General features: G+C 37.9%; 1 protein-coding gene across 2 annotated transcripts in view; it reads left to right on the forward strand.

Moving 5' to 3' along the window:
- The window catches only part of EPHA3 (EPH receptor A3), a 235,162-nt gene that overhangs the window by 71,196 nt on the left and 144,313 nt on the right, over positions 1 to 19,653 (forward strand). For both annotated transcript variants that reach the window (XM_076350835.1, XM_076350842.1), the window contains exon 3: positions 8,051 to 8,711. In XM_076350835.1, coding sequence (XP_076206950.1) covers positions 8,051 to 8,711 — 661 coding nt within the window. The remainder of the gene's footprint in view (positions 1 to 8,050; positions 8,712 to 19,653) is intronic.

A 19,653-nucleotide genomic window follows, 5' to 3' on the forward strand; every position in this document is an offset into this window, starting at 1 on the left:
TAAGCAGTTTTAAATACTATGCTTGGCCTGTATGTGAAGACAATACCTTCTTTTTAGCACAATCTCTGGAGAGACATACATGTCTCATGCATACACAGACATGTATGCACTTAAGCGTATGTATATACAAGGGAAAGGAAGATCCCACTTAAGAGTTTTTGAACTCAGAGGTGAATTTTAACAGTTTCACAGAGGAGCAGAGGTCTCCAAAGGCTTAAGTCCCTACAAGATATATGAAAATAAGCAATAGGAGGAGAGGGAGGAAGGGGGAGAGAGACAGAGATGGCATTAATGCTCCCAAAGAGGAAGAGAACTTTTTTGCGCTTGCCTTTTATTAGACATCAGAGTCCATGTTGGAGACCAAGCATGAGACACAGACTTGTAGGAAACTAGGCTTCGTTAATTCTCTTGCTCATGGCATGGCTTGTTTGTTTACCTCTTTTTGTTGTGATTGCCTGGCAACCAAGGGAGAGGAAAAAAAAAGATTATTACCCAGTTGGTATTCTGTCAGTGAAACGTTGAAAAGTTGCATTCACTGCCTATCTGAAATGTGAGATTCCTATCATAATGATCTTTTTGTTTGGGAAAGGAATTGCTTGAATAAATGGCAGAAGGCAGAAAGTGTGTATACATGGGAATGCATACTTTTCTGTCATTGCTCAGCAAGGCGTAATAAAGGTGATTTTTTTTGCTGGCTGAAAAACTGTACTGAATACTAAGAGCCGGTAGAGGAGAGCAGGGTCAGTTTTCAGTATTAGAACAAAAGTGTTTTTCAGGTAGAATTTGAATGGTGGTTCTGTAGAGGCTTATGCAAACACCTCACAGATAGTGAAAAGCAATCACACTGACCAAAAAAAAAAAAAAAAAATCATTTTTTAAATTAGTTGAGAAATAAGCAATGATTTGACTGCTCTGCTCAGCGAGGGCAGGACATCCAAGCACTTGAAGATGTTTTCGTGAGGTTTCAAAGTCATTTCACTCAGTTACTATTTTTCTTCTGCTTTCTCAGCACTGTATTACCAGTCTGTGTTCTAGCATGCACAGTGGTTATGTAGTTTAAGGTATGTCCCATCGAGCCACTATTAGCGTTATTAATTTATGTTAAAGGACAGTTGGACATTACCTGAAATGGTGCTCATACTAAATACATCATCATACCAAATTTCTTAATGGAAAATAAAATTGTAAATAAGTATTGTTAGACTGTTGCCTAAGATGCCAATGGAGTCTCGGGGAGTTAGCTGCCTGGGTTCCAGAGGGGCCTTGAAAAGTTAACAAACTCCATTTTTAGTGGGAATTTTATAGTTTATAGTTTAGGAGTTTTGTAGTAATGTGACACTGAAAGATAAAATTTACTTTATTGGAATCATGCAGTTGCATATGTGTTGTATTGTAAATCACAAAATAGCCTTCAATTTCTTAAAGTAAACTTAAGATTTTAGATACGAACGGTAAAAAGCTACAAAAACTGAAGTATGCCACAGGAAGGATGAAAGAATTGAGGAAATCACTCATGTCCTAGATTCCCACCCACATCGAGAGGGAACTTTTTAATGAGACTGCTCGTGGCATCCTAGGAAATGGCCTCCATTCACTTCTGTACATTCTCTTTTGTAAAGAAAATGGAAGAAAAAAACCAAAACCAGAAGTCCAGCATGCTCTGCTAGATCTGTTCTAGAAAAGAAAATCCTTTCTGTCCCAACTTTTGTCAGTCAGTATGACCGGAGCATATGAGTTGGACCCTCTCACTGGGGATCTCAGAGATTTTTCTATACCACTGAAAGCAGTCTCTTGTTTCCTGCCATTAAGAGCATCCAAAGAAGGTTTAAAAAATGACAAGCAAACAAAAGAACACTTTCCAAAAGCCAAATTACATGCTGGGGAGGGAGTGTGCTATGGCACTTCTCCTGGATATGTTTCAAAAGTGTTGAAGGTGCCTGAAGGAATTGGAGTAACGTAAGTACTGTGTAATAATGTGAATTCAGAAATGGTGGTCACACCTCTGCTCCTTCCCTCTTGACAGTAGGAACAAATCCAGCACCCAAAGCCTCGTATCACAGCCCCAGATTTCCAGCTCTCTGATCATGCTGTCATAAAACCCCTGACACAACTTTATAAATCTTTTGTAAAAAATTTGGATTTATCATCCCTATTGGACTGCTTGGAGGATGGTCCTGTTGCTTCATTCTTCCAGTGTTTAGAAACTGGCTACTAATTTTCAGTCTAAACATAGCCAGGACTAATAAATATCCATTCATTCTGTAGCTGCACAGTGCTGAAAGAAAGAAATGCCCGTTGGGACACCTTTGAAGTGTAATGCCCCACGGATCAGAGCTACCCAAGTAATTGCATGTAATTGAGGTGAGAATTAGGTTTGGGTCCCACCAGTGTTGATTTAGACGGTGTAAGTACAGATCTTTCATACAGTCGTTCTGCCAGCATCTCAACAGGTTTTCTTTAAGTTCTCAGTTTAACTCCCACCAACGCCCTTCCTCCTCAACATTACATAGTGCCAGTGCCTTCCTTCCTGGCTCAGGTAACCTTCTCTGGGTCTTTCCCAACTCCTGGGAAAGTGCCTGTGCCCAAATTCTCTGCAGTATTTCTCTGCTGTCGCTGCTGTGTAGTCTGTCTCCTTGTGACACCTTCTCCTTCGTCTTTCTGCTTATTACTCTGATACCTTCTGGTTTATCTTTTCCGTCTATCTGGAGGACGAAAACGTAAACTGTTCTTATTTTCTCTTAGCAAGGCCTCAGCAAGATGAAATTTTATATGGGAAAATGCAGTATACTCAGAAATAGATTTTTTTTTTTTGAGTTCTGGGTGGGTTTCTGTGGTAACGTAAGTTTGGGTGGCCATACTTTCTTGCTGGATGCTTCCTTGCCCCTTGCATTACATTCTTGTTCCTGCAGAAATACTAGTGGTTGCAAGGTTGCATGATGTACTGTTTAGGAGAGTTGATTCAGTAGAAATTAGCCCCCTGCCACATGCTAGTTTTCCACAGGATGGGAACAGGTCTGGGAAGCTGAAGGTGGGAGGAGGGGAAGCTGAGACTGCAGCAGACTGGCCTCAGTGCATAAAGGGAAAAGCAGCATGTCCCTTTCTGCCATTTGGTTGCCCTATACAGAGTAAATATCTGCCTTACATCTGAAGTTTTCTTTCAGTGCGTCTCATATCTCTGTTGTGTTATTCTCTTTGCATTTCATTGTCTCACCTCCATTTTGGCTGAATTCCTCTTCATGACCTTTCAGTCTCCTATTATTTATTATAGGTCTCCGCCTTGTGACCTGTTCTAGCCCCAGCTGTCCAGATTCCTGCATATTCGGAATGCTATTCTTTTCTTCCTGTGCCCTAAGATACAAAGACTCACTTTAATTACTAAATAGTAACTCTGGACTTTTCTTTTAGCTGATTTCCTGACACCACCACCACCCCCCCCGCCCCCCCCACCCCCCGGCAATTCAGATTTTTCCTTATGTGTTTAAAATACCTTAGATACTTTTTCTTTCTAATTCTTCCTTTACTTTTTAACTGCTATCTAGTAGTTCTGTTATTTCAGCGAGCTGTTAGGGAATATAGGTCAGAATGATGCCTGTACAGAGTAAAATTGCAGTGAATACTGTAATACTGGATAAGCTATGTGGCAATGCAGCACAGGAGGTTTGCTTCCTGTTGCCACTTAGCCTCTTAACAGCCAGCACGTTTTAGTGACAATACCTCTCTATAAAAATAAAGTATACGTTCTCAGCTACTAAAGGTTTGTTTGCTTATTGATTTTTATCCTCTATGTAATGATAATAGATTTTTAGTGCTCAAAAGAAATGCTGTGAAAGACACGGTCTTGTTTGGGTACTGTCTGATACTTTGTTCTAAAAGCAGCAGAGCTCAAGTGCAGCGTAAGGGGGAGGTGGCTCTATAAGAGCAATATTGGGGAAAGAATAAGAGATGCTAAAACAGCACGACTGCATTAAAGATGACATGCGTAGTCTCCCCTTGATCTGAAGTAGGCATGAGCTTAGCATTTTGCAGCAGTGAAACAATACGGAACTTTTGGATTTATGTGTGTTCAGAACAGGTTTGGGCTGAGAAGTCCTTTATAAATGATGCCTCAAAAGACCTATGTTGTAGGATGCCCCATGAATGTAATATCTAAGGATTTACAGGGAAAGACTGCTTGCCTTCATTTGAGCCCCTGAAATCAAGAGCAATTGACAATAGTGATTAAATAAGAAAACATTTCATGTTCTATTAAGCAACATGCATTTTGTTTTATGTTTTTCTCTCCTCAATTCCATCCCTGGAATAAGAAAATAAATCTCTCTCTCTCTCTTCCCCTCCTCCCCCCCCCCCCCCCCCCCTTGTAACTTTACGGAGCCAAGTTGAACACATGAATTACAAGTACAGAAATAAAAATTAAAACAACTATAGATATAGGTCTTTGAGAAACCTCACTTAAGAGAAAAAAATCATGGGGCATGGAAAGGAAATTTTCTTGATGTTCTTGGTAATCTGTTTAGAATAAAGATCACTTGGGGATGGCAGTACGATAGCTTACTGGGAAAAGTTGCAATGTATGAGCAATGCAAATGTACTGCTTGTTTTTTAGTTAGATCATAATAATTATTGATGTCACAAATCTACTTGAATCTATGCACATATTCTGATTTGGACACTCTTCCTGTAGTTTCAGTGATTTATTTCACCTTAAGTCTTTCTAAAGCGATAGCTGCAACTCCATAGTTTTGTAACAGTTGAAGTATTTTGGTCAAGTTAGCACCCAGTGTGAGATTGGTGCTTCCATTCAGCAATGCTTCAGCGTTAAATGGTAGATTTGAAATTTTGTTGTTTATGTAAGTAGACTGACGTGGCAATCTACAATTGTTTCCAAGCAATTTAGTCTTCATTACAAATTAATGAAGTGATAACTGCACGTTGCAATTTCTAGGTTAAGAACACAGTAGTGGGTGCTACTTTTGTTGTGCAATTCATACATCTACATTCAACTGTCTGTGTAAGCATGTTGGATAAGAAACTTCTGAAAAAAAAAAATTGCAATGGGACTTGTCCAGAAAAATAACATCTGCTGTGGAGATGTTTTAAATTCTGCAAGTTCCTGGTTTTGTTTCTATCTCCCACTGGACATGTAAAATATGTTGAACTGATTAGAAATTATATGGAAGAGATAATAAGTAGATCATTTATGAATCAGTGTGAGCTGCTTTAAATGTCCATAAAATTATGTTTCATGATATAATCTTATCTAGTTGCATCCAGTTGTTGTAACTGAATTTTTATTTGTCCAGGTAAGACCTATAGTTAAATAGGTACATCCAGCTTCGTGGGAGGCAACTGTGGCATCTGAATGGCTTTTTGCAGCAGGATTATCTTATTAGCTCAGGGGCTGTACTTGTACAAGGACATCTGTCAGAGGAGGGTCCTCCACTCAGTTTTGGGAACTTGGCAGAGGCTGGGAGGCAGGGTCCAGCTGCTTCTTATGCAGGCAAGGGCTCATCCTTGGGTGATGGGCTGCCACGTGGTGCTCAGCTCTCAAGTGGCCATGAGCTCTAGTGTAGTAACTGTGACTCAGAAAGCCCCTGTACTGCTACCTCTCTTTGGCAGTGTGGCATATTACGGCTTGCTACAGCATTTCAACTGCTGTATACACATCCAAGACTGTGTTTGTAACTCTGTTGAACTAACTAGTCAGGAAGAGATAAAACTTGTGTACAGTCACATCTGTAAAGTGAACTAAAATAAACTTTGTTTCAATTAAAGGAAGAGTATTTATACTGGTTTTATCTACTGGTTTAATAACATGATTTAAAACACATCTTCAGTGTGGGTGGACAATTTCATTGTGCAGACCAGCTCTTAGTCATAGCAAAACTTTCTTAAGTCAGTGGGTTGGGACTGAGAACTCTCAAGTGTTACTCTGATGTGGCCACTTTTTTTTTTTCCCTTTCTTTCTTTGTATGTGTGTGATGCGTGTCTTGTAAAACCAGGAAACTGTAAAGACGGTTAACACTACTGCACCTCAGTTTTTTTGTCGGTATAGTGGGAATACTACTTTCCTCTCCTAATGTTTGCTCTGCCGTTCACTAAGATCCTTCAGCAAAAGGTGCTTATGTAAAACGAATAATTGTTAGACTGAGATCTTAAATGTAGCATTGATGTGACTTGATTTTTGAGGGAAGATTTTTTTTCCTGGTAGAAGTTCTTCTTTGTCATCGTCTTCCAAGAGTGGCAGTGATTTCTCACAACATACTTAATTCCGTCTACTTCACATCTCCAGTTTTTGTACCATGCAGCAGCTCTCTTTCAAGCTCTACTGCTCCCCAGATGCACTGCATCTGGTTGCATGGGGCAGCATTTGTGTGTTCTGCAAAGGCTGTGTACGTGGGTGACAGTGAAGCAAGGATTTCTGTAGCTGCTGTTCTACCGTGTGCTCCATTAGTATGCGCTTCGTTATCACGACAGGAGTTTACCTCTTTTGTTTGTGTAATTAAGTTTGAAGCATAGAACAGAAGATGATAAGGCTCAGGGGGATCTTACCAGTGTGTATAAATGCCTGGTGGGAGGGCATAGAGAGTATGGAGCCAGACTCTTCTTTCTGGTGCCCAGTGAAAGGCCAGGATGCAATGGAACAAATGGAAATACAGGAAGTTCCATTTAAACATAAGGACCAAGCTTTTTACTGTGAGTATAATCAAACACTGGCACAGGCTGCCCAGAGAGGCTGTGGTGTCTCCATCCTTGGAGACATTCAAAAGCCTGACTGGACAGGATTCTGAGCAACCTGCTCTGGCTGACCCTGCATGAGCAGAGGGTTGGGCTAGAAGATCTGGAAGGGTTTCTTTCAACTTCAGTGGTGTTATGATTCTGTAGCAGGTATTGTTCATTGTAATAAGAGTTTTAATTCCTGCGCTTTAGTGGTAAGGCTCTTCATTTTGCATTTTAAGACTCAGAATATAGAACAACTGCAGTTTTTGTGTGGGTAAAAGCTGAACAATGATGACCTTAAAAAAACCAAACCAAAACAAAAAAACCCACAACAAAAAAATTGGTTGTAGTCATCCATTCAGGGAGAAAGCGAAGAAAGATGCATCTTAAGGCACTTAGTTGTGTATGGTAAATGACTAACAGTAAATATTTACTTTAAGTACCCCTGTAGGATTTCTTTTTTCCTGTGATTGGTAAATATTCCTCTCCAGTAATGTGACTTCAGAAATCAGGTAGCACTGGTACATGAGCAATTCACAAATAGGAAACCCATTGCTTCCCTGTCTCGGTCAAGTAAGTTTGTCAGCTGATGACTGATGTAGAAACAAATGATGACTATGTATTCTTCAGAAACTTAGTGTCATAGTCTATATAGTCCACAGAAGAATTAAGTAACCAAGATACTTACGGTAAGTTGGTGGTAATTTTTAATAACTCTGGAAACTGGGCTAAGCTTGACTGTTTGTCCAGAGGACATATATCCCAAGCAAAATCAATTGTCATGCTTTGAATAAATTTAAAACTGTAACATTCTATTGTGACTGTATGGAATTTCAGTGGGAGCCATTGGCTTTTGTTTGATAAGATTTTAAATCTTGTTTAAACTTTGAAATACAACTTGATTCTAACAGTGAAAATGTGGCGTTGTCCTAGTGAACCTCTTCTGTTTGAGGTGAGTGTGGTTGTGGTAAAGACATGTTGGGATCATGATCGAAAGGACAGCGCTGCGTATAGTTTAAGAAAACACAGGTTTTTAATAATGCAAAACAGCTGTAGCGTCTCTTTCATGCCACCTTGAAATAACTTGGTAAAAACTGACTTCTTAACAGTGAATTCTGTGTTCATTTAAGTTGTTTATGTGTTTTAATAGGAAAAAAGTAAGTGCAAGTTCAACCAGACTCTGTTGTCTATTTTATAGTGATGCCCAAGCAAAGTGATTTTTGCTTTTTCACAGCTTTTGTCTCTAAATGTGATTTTTATTGGTGTAATCATTAATCTTAAAATATTTCCTTTTTCCTTTTTTTTTTCTTTCTTTCTTTTTTTTTTTTTCCAGTGGGAAGAGATTAGTGGTGTTGATGAGCATTATACTCCAATCAGAACTTACCAAGTGTGCAATGTCATGGATCATAGTCAAAACAATTGGCTGCGAACAAACTGGATTCCACGCAATTCAGCTCAGAAGATATATGTGGAGCTCAAGTTTACCTTGAGGGACTGTAATAGTATCCCTCTAGTTCTGGGCACTTGCAAAGAGACCTTCAATCTGTATTATATGGAGTCTGATGATGACCATTTGGTAAAGTTCAGAGAGCATCAGTTTACAAAGATTGACACCATTGCGGCAGATGAGAGCTTCACCCAAATGGATCTCGGTGACCGAATTCTCAAGCTGAATACGGAAGTCCGCGAGGTGGGGCCTGTCAGCAGGAAAGGCTTTTACTTGGCTTTTCAAGATGTAGGTGCGTGTGTTGCCTTAGTCTCGGTGCGAGTGTACTTCAAAAAGTGCCCTTTCACTGTCAAGAACCTCGCCATGTTTCCAGATACGGTACCCATGGACTCCCAGTCACTGGTGGAGGTGCGGGGTTCTTGTGTCAATCATTCCAAGGAGGAGGAGCCACCCAAGATGTATTGCAGTACAGAAGGAGAATGGCTAGTGCCCATAGGGAAGTGCTTGTGTAATGCTGGCTATGAAGAAAGAGGCTTTGCGTGCCAAGGTAACAATGCGCTCCATGTTCATAGTTCAGTTATTAACAGGGGCTTCACTTTATGTCCCTACTCTGTGCATTGGGTCGTGTTAACTTTCTCTAAATTATTGAGAGAAATAAATTAGTTCATAAAATCACCATGAAAATGGGGTTGATTTCATCTGTGTAAATAATGTAATTGGCTAAAAATATTTAATATGGGCCAACAATTGATTTTTAGTTAATACAGTACATAGCATATCTAGTCTCTCTTACCACTCTTGGACTTCCTTTCAGTAGATTGTAGTTTTCTCAAATGCATTGTTTGTGTCAAAATATTATATTTTTTTGTGTGATTTTTCTTTTTTTTAAACCTTGTGGCTTGATGTATAATATTTGCTACTGAGCTTTGTTGATTAATTGGGATTGGTCAGAAAAAAACAGGTAGCATTGCTTCAGGTAGCATAGTTCCTAAATGCAGATACATTTGAAAAATTAATATTTGAACTTCAAAATTGCATTTTCATGAATACTCATGTATTTAACTCAAAATAATTTTCTCTAAACTTTTGGTTTCTGCAAACTGTGGTTATGTGAATGCTCCCAAGAACAAGACTACACCAGGGATTGAGGTTTTCCAGAAATGGTCTTTTAAACGTTAGAGAAATGCATATTATATTTACCTGATTTTAATATCAAGCAAAATGATGGTGGTCTACATTTTGCTTTTTACAAAAGTACGTTTTGAAGTTTTTTGCTAATTGAATCTTAAACCTCTTTTCACAGAGTGCCTTAAAGGGTGCTGGCTGTGGCAAAGGGTCTTCCATTAAATAATTAAGTAAAAGTTAAACAGTAATATCTAGAAATACCATGGGTGGAAGGAGTAGTAGCTGAGGTATTTACTGTGAAGTGTGCGTATGTGTGTTTGTGTACATGTGCGTATGCATATATCTATAAGAACAGACATTTAAAGTATTCTGAACTCGGTTGAGAGCACGCCTATTCCTTTTTCATTGGTCCTACAGCAATCTTTATGTCAAACAGGCAAGTCCTGGGGAGCTACTAGGAGCCCACCAAACCAGAGCCCACCAAACTATAGCCAGGTCATTGTGAAAACTGTTGCTCTAATTAAGGTGACTTTTTCTCAGAAAATGCCATGGAGGTGTGGGAGGAAAGGGGTAAGAGTGTGTTTTGTTTGGTTTTGCTTTTAAGTAGATTTTAAATTGATTTTGCCCTCAAAATGAATAAATTGGGAAGCTGAGACTTTTGAGTATGCTTTTCTGCAGTTAGATACCGATATTAAGGAAAACAAGTTAAACTCTTCTGTTGAGAGCTGAATCCAGGAGAGGATATTTTATTATTCAGAAATGCTTTATCTAGGGTCTCCTATAGCTTCACTTAAAAATGCTAGAATGTTAGTGATACTCTTAACCACTGTATATAACCTTGCTTACTATATAGCCTGTGTACTTGTATAAATGGTTGAAAGGTGTTGGTTTAGAATTTCAGTTACACATAAGCACAAAAAGACAATCACTCCAGAAAGTGTCAGAGTACAATTGAGCAAAAGTTGAGCTAAATAATAAAACAATTTATTTTATTTTACTTTAAAAACAGGTTCTCAGATGCTTGGGGTAGGCAAGGCAGCTCCTAATGAGTTCTGCAGAGATTAGGAGTGAGCTCGCATCCATGTGTGAGTATATCATACATGATTTGGAAGGCATAAAGTCAGACCATAGGACTACTATCTTTTTCTTCTTTTTCTTTTTTTCCTTCGACCCTTTTTTTTTTTTTTTTTACTTCCTCACCAGCTGTTGATCAAGGGAGTGATATATGCTGAAAGCATTAACAATAGCGACAGGTCCTTCTGGTTTATTCTGATTTAACATATAATGTTTTACTAACTTTTATTGGAAGTCATATTTATCAAATATTTTCAGTGTGGTGTGATTGAAGTGGCACTCTAAAAGCAGTCAGTAATTCAAAACCTCCCATTTGTCGGCATCGGTAACTCAGCAGGACTTGGAAAGCTTGGAAAAAGAGTTCAGTTTTGACCTCAGGCTCAAGGCTGCTCCTGCACCTTTCCTTTTCTTTTTCTTCTCTCCTTCTCTTGCTCCTTCTTTTAGGGCGTTGGGGTTTAAGGGTTTTTTTGTGTTGTTTTTTTTTTTTTGTCAATAAAAGGGCAGTAGAGACAGAATTGTAGAGTGTAAAGAAGATCCAAAATGATGTTACAAGCATGGGCTGGAATGAAGTCATAATTTAGGAAAAAAAATGTTTCAGCTGAAGTTTGAAAGAGTAATAAGTAATAGAAATTCTTGTCTTCACAGTAGTTGGAAGCATTCAACAACTTAGTGTCTGTCACTACTTGATCCTACATTCAGACTGTTTCTGATTTTGTTTGTTTCTGTAATGCTGTTTTCGGAAACAATGTCATTTTGCATTAGCAGATTATCATCACTAATGATTAAAATGAGGGACCCTAATGGTATATGATCAGCCTATTTAAGTTTCATTCAGAACGGCTTTTCTTGGTACTTAGAAAAATGTTAAGGCATAGTCATGCCCTCAATTAACACAAGTTGTACCATTTTCCACAACTGCTTCCCTTTCTCTGCGTAACCAGGAAAAGACGACATAAGGCTCAAGCCTTTTTTTGTTATGGGTGTACATGTATATATAACAACATACAAATATGTTATAAAAACGTGTATCTGAGCTCTGAAAAGCCAAAGTTGGACTATTGGCTTTACTCAGAGTATTGGTGGTTCTTGGAAAGATTATTGTTCTGTTCTGGGTCCTACCAACTAATAAGCATTTTACACGTATGTATGTACGTGTTGGTTAAAGAATCAGGACCAATTTTGCTGTGACCATCCCTGTTCTCATTATTGTGTGTGTGTGGAGAAATGATTTCTCAAAAGCGAGTTGTATACCTTGCCTTGAGGAATTCTGGTTTTCGTGATATACTTTAGGTTAACAGCTTAAGATTTAATGCCTCCTCTGGCAAAGACTTTTGCATCTGTTCAGTATTTTTGAGGGAGTAGGTTTGTATAAGGTAAGGTAAGATGTGTCGGGGAGCATGTTGGAAAAGCCACTCTTTCATACTTTTTTCCCCCCTTAGCTAATACATATGTTAACTAAATATGTTATATGTCATCTGCTGTAGACTGTTTGCTATTACATCTTTGTTAGCACTTCCATCATAGCGGTCCTGTCTATTTAATCTTATTGTAATATTTCATGCTTGTCTTCATGCCATTTTGGCCAAACTACATCTTTATAGCGTCTCCTTTCTTAGAATTACTGTGTTTTAATTTGTTTTAATTACAAAAAAACAACTGGCTGGAACTACACACTGAACCTAATGCTTTCTGATAGTCTCCATGCTATTCCCCAGTCAACAAGGATAACTCATCTTTTCCATTTGTTCCCCATGAAACAGCCATAGTAGATCAGATCAGAGGTTTCTGCGTTCGTATTCTTTCTCTGACAGTGGCTAATGGCAGATTCTTAAGGAAAAATAGAAGTATAAAGCGCTGCTTTACTGGGTATACCTTTCAGCTTCTGCCAACCAACTGTTGACTTCCTAAGACTTAAGATACATCTTGTAAGAACAACTATGTATAATAGGAATCAGTGACCTGTCACCTATTAATTTGTCTATTTTTTGACTCGTTTATATTTTTAGTCCCTGTAAGTTTTTATGGTAATGAATGCCATAAGCTTGTCTTGTGTGAAAAACATATCTTCTTTCTGTGTTTAAGCCTTCAGTTTTAAGTCAGTTGGTTAAGTTTTTCCTTGTATAGTGAGAAAATAGCTGCTCCCTTTTCAGCTTCTCTATTAACACTTTCCTATCTCTCTTTCATGTCTAATATCTCATCTCTAATATCTGGTTTCCCAACTCTCCCCCTCTACTAGTGCCTTCGTATTTGGAGGACAGGCTAATGGCTCCATACCTCTTCTACTCATCCTTTTTGACTGTCTCTGTACATATTCAAAGCAATTGAATATGCTTTTATGAAAAGGGCAATGAGGCTTGCATGCACTACTTAAGTTGCAAGTACAGCAGGAGATTATGCGGTGGCATAGTGTTTGGAACAGCCCAAAGATCAATAAAAGAAAAGGAGCATTCACATCACCTGGCCAGTGAGTGATTTGTATGTGGAGAAGCCAGGCTCAGTTTTGTTTTGAATGCTACAGAGAGGAAATAGATGTCACGATGTGAAGGTTGGTTGGTTGGTTGGTTGGGGTAATAGTATCAAAATAAATGGGAAAATGTAGGATAAATGTTAGAAAAAATGTCTTTAGTTCTGTAATAATCTGGAAGTCTCCTCGGAGAAATAATGGAAGCCTCATTTCAGGAGATGTTTTTTTAAAAATGCAGTAACCAGATGATAAAGGAAATCCTGCACTGGCAGGCTTGGACTAATAAATCTCTTCCATCCTGAATGTGTCTATTCTGTTGTTGGTTTATTTCATGCGTGTCAGAAAGACTAGCTGGATATGGAGAACGGTATTTTTCATGATGATATACTTAATCAGCACACATGGAGTAGGCAGTTCTTTATCCATGTTGGGAGTGCGAGTGAGTGTGAACGTTCTTTTGAATGCTTCCAACAGGTGACCCTTTAGACCAAAAACAAGCTTTGTGGCTCCAGTTATCAAATGGAAAATTAAAGTGGTGGGCCTGAACAGAATGACTCAAAAAGCACAGAATTACATTTTCTGCATGCTATCGTTTCAAGGTATAGTTTCTAAATTTTAGTTGCTGGAATTGAGTAAGTCTGAATTGTAAATTTCCTATGTAATACTATCTAATAAAATTGTAAGTTTTAACCACAAGTGAGTGACACATTTTCTGTAACAAAGCCAGAAGAAAAAAGAGAATGTAATCCAACAGTCCTTCCTTATGTATAATTTTTAGCAATTAATCAGGTGGATTGAATGGGAGAAAAGGGAGTAAGGGGTAATGGAGGGAGTAGAGGTGAAGTTCACCCACTGTGCCTGGTTATTGCAAAAATGACTTCACAAAATTTCCCCTAACACTAAATTATTCAGTGCTTCAAGTTGTATAGTGAATGTATCCTAAATCATATTTCTCTCGCTGAGTTTATGGAGATATGAAAGGAATGCCATCTGTGGCTGCTAAATCTGAACCATTGCATACATTGCTTAATTCTTTCAGTAGAATGAATGCTGCACTTGAGATAAAAAATGTGTAATACATCATTAATACTAAGGATTAAAAACATTTCTCTAGATTTCTTTTTTTTCTCCCCTATGCTTTAAATAACCATTTTGTCTCTGCATAAGTAAATATACTTTTTACTTGCTTATATCAGTAGATAAAAGATAACTTTGCATGTAAAGAGAAAAAGGTACTGTGAGGAGCTATTCGACTTTGTGCAAGTGAAAACAGACGGAAGACACAAGTGCGTGCTGCAACTGCAAAGACAGTAACGTTTTCCCTTGGAAATAGCCGAGTGGCTTGGATGTGTTGCTTACACTACAAAAGTGTGTGTGGTTTTAACTCTTAGGCTCTGTACAGGGACAATTATGTTTAATAAAATGTAGGAACTGATCACATGATATATGATATCATATAGTAACAGAACTATGAAGAGAGTTTCCTTTTACATGAAATCTGAAAAATCTAGGGATTCACATTTTTTAAAGCAGAGGTTTGATGTGTATTTTCTTTTCCTTCGGTTTGAAATATTGTTTTGATTTTAAAAAGCAAGAGAGATGCTTTCTTAAAGGGACTCAATCTTTCAAGCTAGTAAGCTAAAATGACAGCAGCGATAAATTATGAATCACTTTATTTGTAAAATATTCATTGTTTTCATCCACTTTATATTCTATAAGTACATAAACAGAGCACGCAATGAAGGATTTACCTTCGTGCTTAGAATTTGTTTAACTCTTACGAAAGCTATGTCAGAGATACCCAGATGATTTTTCATAGGGGAAGAATTATGCTGCACTGAATACTTTGGAAAGATCACAGCCAACTTTTTATGTAACATTTTCTGACTGTTACAAATTTTGAAAATATTCTATGACTTGTCAATCATGAGCCGTACATTTAAAATGCACGTTTTAAAGGCAAAATTTCTTGGGCAGAATCTTATGGTTTGTGAGCACATTTGTCATACGTCCTAAACAAGCAAAAATTAAAAAAGAAACATTCTGAAATTACTAGAAAAGATATTTTTTCAATACTTTATACAGATTCTCAAGTTAGAAAAGTGTTGTTTCAGTGCTCTGTAGTTACTTGAGAAGAATCTTTACTAAATTTCTTGCAGATTGTGATAGAAATATTTAAACAAAAACATGATTATTTCTATTCATTTTTTTATTTTCAGTGATTAGGAACCTAGTGTTAGTGTTCTTTAAAAAAAAAAAGCTTGCTAATACTTCTCTCCAAGTTGTTCAGTACTACAGTGTCAACATATGACATAATCAGGTAATTCAGAGTTGAATTTTTGCGTTTGAAACTAGTTGGGAAATGGAAAGATTCACTCGGAAAATGAAATATTTGCAAAAGTGTTAATGACTCACAAAATGCAACTTATACAGTCACACTGTATGTTTGTTCAATCCAGATCTCTTACCAGTTTAGAGGTGGTGCTTGCTATGCCACATTGTGCGTATTTTGGCAATTTCGTCCTTGTCCCCTCACCTGCTTTTTAAGCAACAAAAAGCTCCCCCCCCCAAATCCCGAACAAAAAAACCCCAGCAAACCCTCCCCAAAGTAGTGGAATATATTAGATTATTGATCCAGACTCTCTACAATTTAACAAGTATGTGTGAGACATTTCCTTCCTCTTTTTAACATAGAAATTTTCACCTTAGGTCTCTGACACTTATATGTTCAAGACTACTACTGTTGAATTTTTGTGCAGGATTTTACTGTAAATATCTTAGGGATGTCTATTACAAAGAATCCTAAGGGATCTTGCTGGCATTTCCTTAACCTTTTCATTTTAATGGCTTCGCTTCTTCGGAGGCTTTCAAAAGATTAAAAACTAAATTAATAGTATCATCCTGAGCATGTTTGCTTGTACTGTCTCTGGTGACTTTCGGTGTCAGCTTAGCTCAGAGTTGCACAAAGATTGTATTGTTGGTGCGAATTCATTGAACGCACGCCTTTTCCATCGGTTTCTCTGCCACTCGCATCTGTGTATAGAGCTATTTGACAATCCCTTATTAGTTCCAGAGTGGAACTTATAAAGGCTAAGAGAGGTTTGCATTACAACTGACAGCTGGTACTAGACTTTAATAGAGAGCGATTGTAGCGAGAGCTGTAAGTTTTGATAACGTTCGATGAAAATGCTCTTCAAGTAAGAGCCATCTTGAAAGATGAGTACAAGACGACAAGAATCTTCTATATGTCTGCCACTGCTCAGCGTGAAGCACAAGGTGTTGTCAAAACATGCTGTTGGCAGACATCTAAATAACCAGTAATTGATATCAGACTTTATTGAAACACTTAGACTACAGGAGAAGTATCAGAATAGACTGTTTCTTTGGATTACAAACTGAATAACAAGGGTTGCATTTGTAATGTCTCATTTTCTTTGCATTTGAAATTGCAGTTGTATTCTTGATAGCACAACAGGAACATAATAACTTGGACTTCACACAGTCTTTTTAGGGAGAGAAGATGAGAAGTTCATTGCCTAGAATTTGTTTGTAGCTTCAGCTTTAAGTACCTGCCTGCATCGGGTACCCTGACAATCGGTGTAGCTGTTGTGCTAAGGCAGAAATAGACCTAAACAACGACAAATCCTTCACAGGTCAAGGAGGCGAACTATTTCACTGTCGTGAATCTGTGGGTTCAGTGGTTGTCTACTGTAAGGTTAAAATTTGATGTGATAATTTAGAACAGCTGCTCTTTGACAGAAAGATTCACTTTCAGCATGGGAAGAAAAAGCCATATGGTAAAAGTTGACACTGTGCCAAGCCTGTATAACTGCAGAAGTGATACAGGACAGTTCTCTTCAACAACATCGTTGAAGTAATGCATTTTTACTTGCCATTGGTATTTCCAATCTGTATGCTTCTTTGAATCGTACATTATCCCATGATACTTCTTTTGTAGTTCTTTTTAACTAATATTTTTTTATTAATAATGGTGATTATGTGACAGAAAAGGGTTATGGGCTTTAAAAATATACGGTTTGTTCATAACCCTGTCCAGGCCACTCTTTGTGCTGTAAAAACGTATCAAAGTTTCATAGAACGATTGGTTCAAAATTTTCAACCAAAATGACATGCATTGTTAGAGGGGGTGTCTAATACCTGAGTTCATACGCTTTTAGCAGAGTATTTAAGAATTCACGTAGGTCACACGGCCTTTATACACAAACTTAAATTCTAGTAAATTAAGCATGTGAATAGCATGAAACCTAAGGAAAGCATTCATTTACTGTGCTCAGCCTAAGCCGTAGTGGTCAGTTTACTTGACTGTACTAAGTCAGTTTACTTGTAGGAGTAAGGTGGTCATCAGGAGTTCAAAATCCTAGGAAGAATTCGTTTGTCCTCTGATTTGGAGGAACCATAGACTCTTTTCTCTTTGATTTGACAGAGGTTTTTAATGGAAGGCGAATAAAAGAAGAAATTACTCAGAAGTACCCAGCTCTTAGCTCTAAGAAATGCCAATAAGCAAGTGACCAAAAACCTTCCACCAACAGTGTACTTACCTCTAAGAATGCATCTTCTTTTGTTACCCCCCTCTATATAATGAGAATGTGGCACAAAATTGTTTAAGGAAGAAAAAAATTCTTTCATTCTCTTAGAAAAAAAGATAAAATCTCTAAGGTGATTATTATAAAGCAGCGAAATATGTTGAAATGGTCATCTGTTACCCAGCTGAACTAAGAAAAGACATAAAGTTTGGCAAACATATTAAAGTCAGATATTAAACATGTTCTTTGATGTTTTGCAACCTTATACAGAGTTCACTCATACAGGATTTGACCTAACCTGAACAGTCCCTTAATCTCTGTAGAGGTAATTCTAAGATTTAAGTAGGAGCTTATAGAATTGTTTTATTTATAAATGTATTCTGTAGCATTTTTTTAATGTCACGTTAGTAGTAGGAGGCTGTAGGATACAGTACATAAGAATTACTCCTTTGCTTTCATATTAAATGGCATAATGTAGTCGTCATTATTATACAAATAAATACAAGCAAATTATTCGATAGTACGTAGTTCCAGTTTAACAGGGGCATCTCCAGCTGCTGTAATGTGCCTCTTTAGATTACAAAACAACTTGAATTCTCTGAAGGTCTAACAGGATTTTTTTCTTATTTTGGTAATGAGATCCTAACACTGAGATGACAGGTATGGGCAGTTATTTTAATAAGTTGCTCTTCAAATCCGTTCTAGGAATTTCCAGGTTTTGCTCCCAAAAGAATAATATGGAAAACTAAAGCAGAGCTGGGGGATCGTGACTTGAAGTGAAGTCAAGGTGTATTAACCACGAACATGAGATCACTGTTTCAGCTGTAAAACTGGTGTTCATCCTGAAAATAAATAGGAGTTGAGTAGGAAGCGGGACATATTAGCAGAAGAAGAAAAAGTTCAGAAATCTCAGTTAACCATGGCTAATGAACCTTCTGTTTCATACATTAATAGACCATTCATTAAGATGCCATTTTTATACGGTGTATAACCTCTCTGACTTCTTTGACTGTGAAGACGGGGTGTCTAGAGCTTTCACCTCAAGGCTGTACAAATATGTATTTGTTAACACAGGGGACAGAATTAGAAAGACACATAATTGCTACTTGTGCATGACATTTAATAAGCAACGATGGTCTTGTTTCTCATACTGTGTGAGGGGATGAATTGGCAGTGAAATTAACAGTAAAAGGGGATTCAGCTTCTGTATCTTTTCTCTACCCACACTAACCACAGCAGATGGTGGAAAAAAGAAAGATAAAGACGTTTTTTAAAAAGGGTCAGAACAGGAAAGAGAACAAGAGGAGAGAGAAGAATGGAGGGAAAAATTTACCATGGTAAGTAAAATATACCGATGTAATTGTTTCATTGAAACCTAAATGCTGCAGTTAGTATTCTTTAAAAAAAAAAAAAAAAAAGTTAAAGAGGCATTCCCTTATGAGAAGGGGAAGGATATTGATTTGAGTTCAGACAAGAGTGTGATTTAATGATGTCTTTAAAGGAAGATGAGTGTATCTGTGCAAGTTTGCTCTGTGCCTAACTGCTAAAAAGATATTCAAGTTTCAGGGGGGAAAATGTGGTGACTATTGAAGTCTGTGTTTGGGTATATGGTAGGTCTTGCATGGAACTGGTCTGCAAATAATGATAATAAAATTGTAATAGTAAGTGTGTTACACTGAAAGATTTAAAGCTGATCTGAACTACAGTAAATGGGGGCGCATCTCCTGTGTTTCAGTGAACACTGTCTAAATGAAGTTGCAGTCTAGAAAAGATTTGTAGTTTTCTCAAGAGCCTTCCCTTCAGAGGAAGGCAGCGTGCAAATGGTCTGATTCTCTTCTGGCCAGTATTTTAAGAATGTTTCCTTGATGTTTCTTTACATCGCTGAATTTTCAAGAGTTCTGAGTATATACCTAGCAGTGTCTCAGAAATTATGGAAACAACTTCAGAGCCAAAGGGCTGCATCTTGCCCTGAACTCAGTGGACTGTTTTTTTTCTGGTACAGTGGTTCCAAAAGCCTTCTGTCCAGTGGACTTAGCCTTGCTCTGCAGAGTCCTTAATAGAGGGACGGGAGATAAAGCACTTGCCAGTGGTCACGTGTGTGTGTGTATATATATATATATATATAGTTTCCCTTTGTAAGTATGATTCAGAGGTGCAGTTTATCATCTGCATCCTTGGGGAACAGCTGCTTTATGCCGTGTTCGTAGGCAAACAGCTGCTGTGGCCTGGGCAGAGGTGTGTGTGGAGCGGGGCTGTGGCAGGGGAAGTCCTGAGCCCTCCGG

Source organism: Aptenodytes patagonicus, chromosome 1, assembly GCF_965638725.1.
Source record: "Aptenodytes patagonicus chromosome 1, bAptPat1.pri.cur, whole genome shotgun sequence".
Taxonomy (NCBI): domain Eukaryota; kingdom Metazoa; phylum Chordata; class Aves; order Sphenisciformes; family Spheniscidae; genus Aptenodytes; species Aptenodytes patagonicus.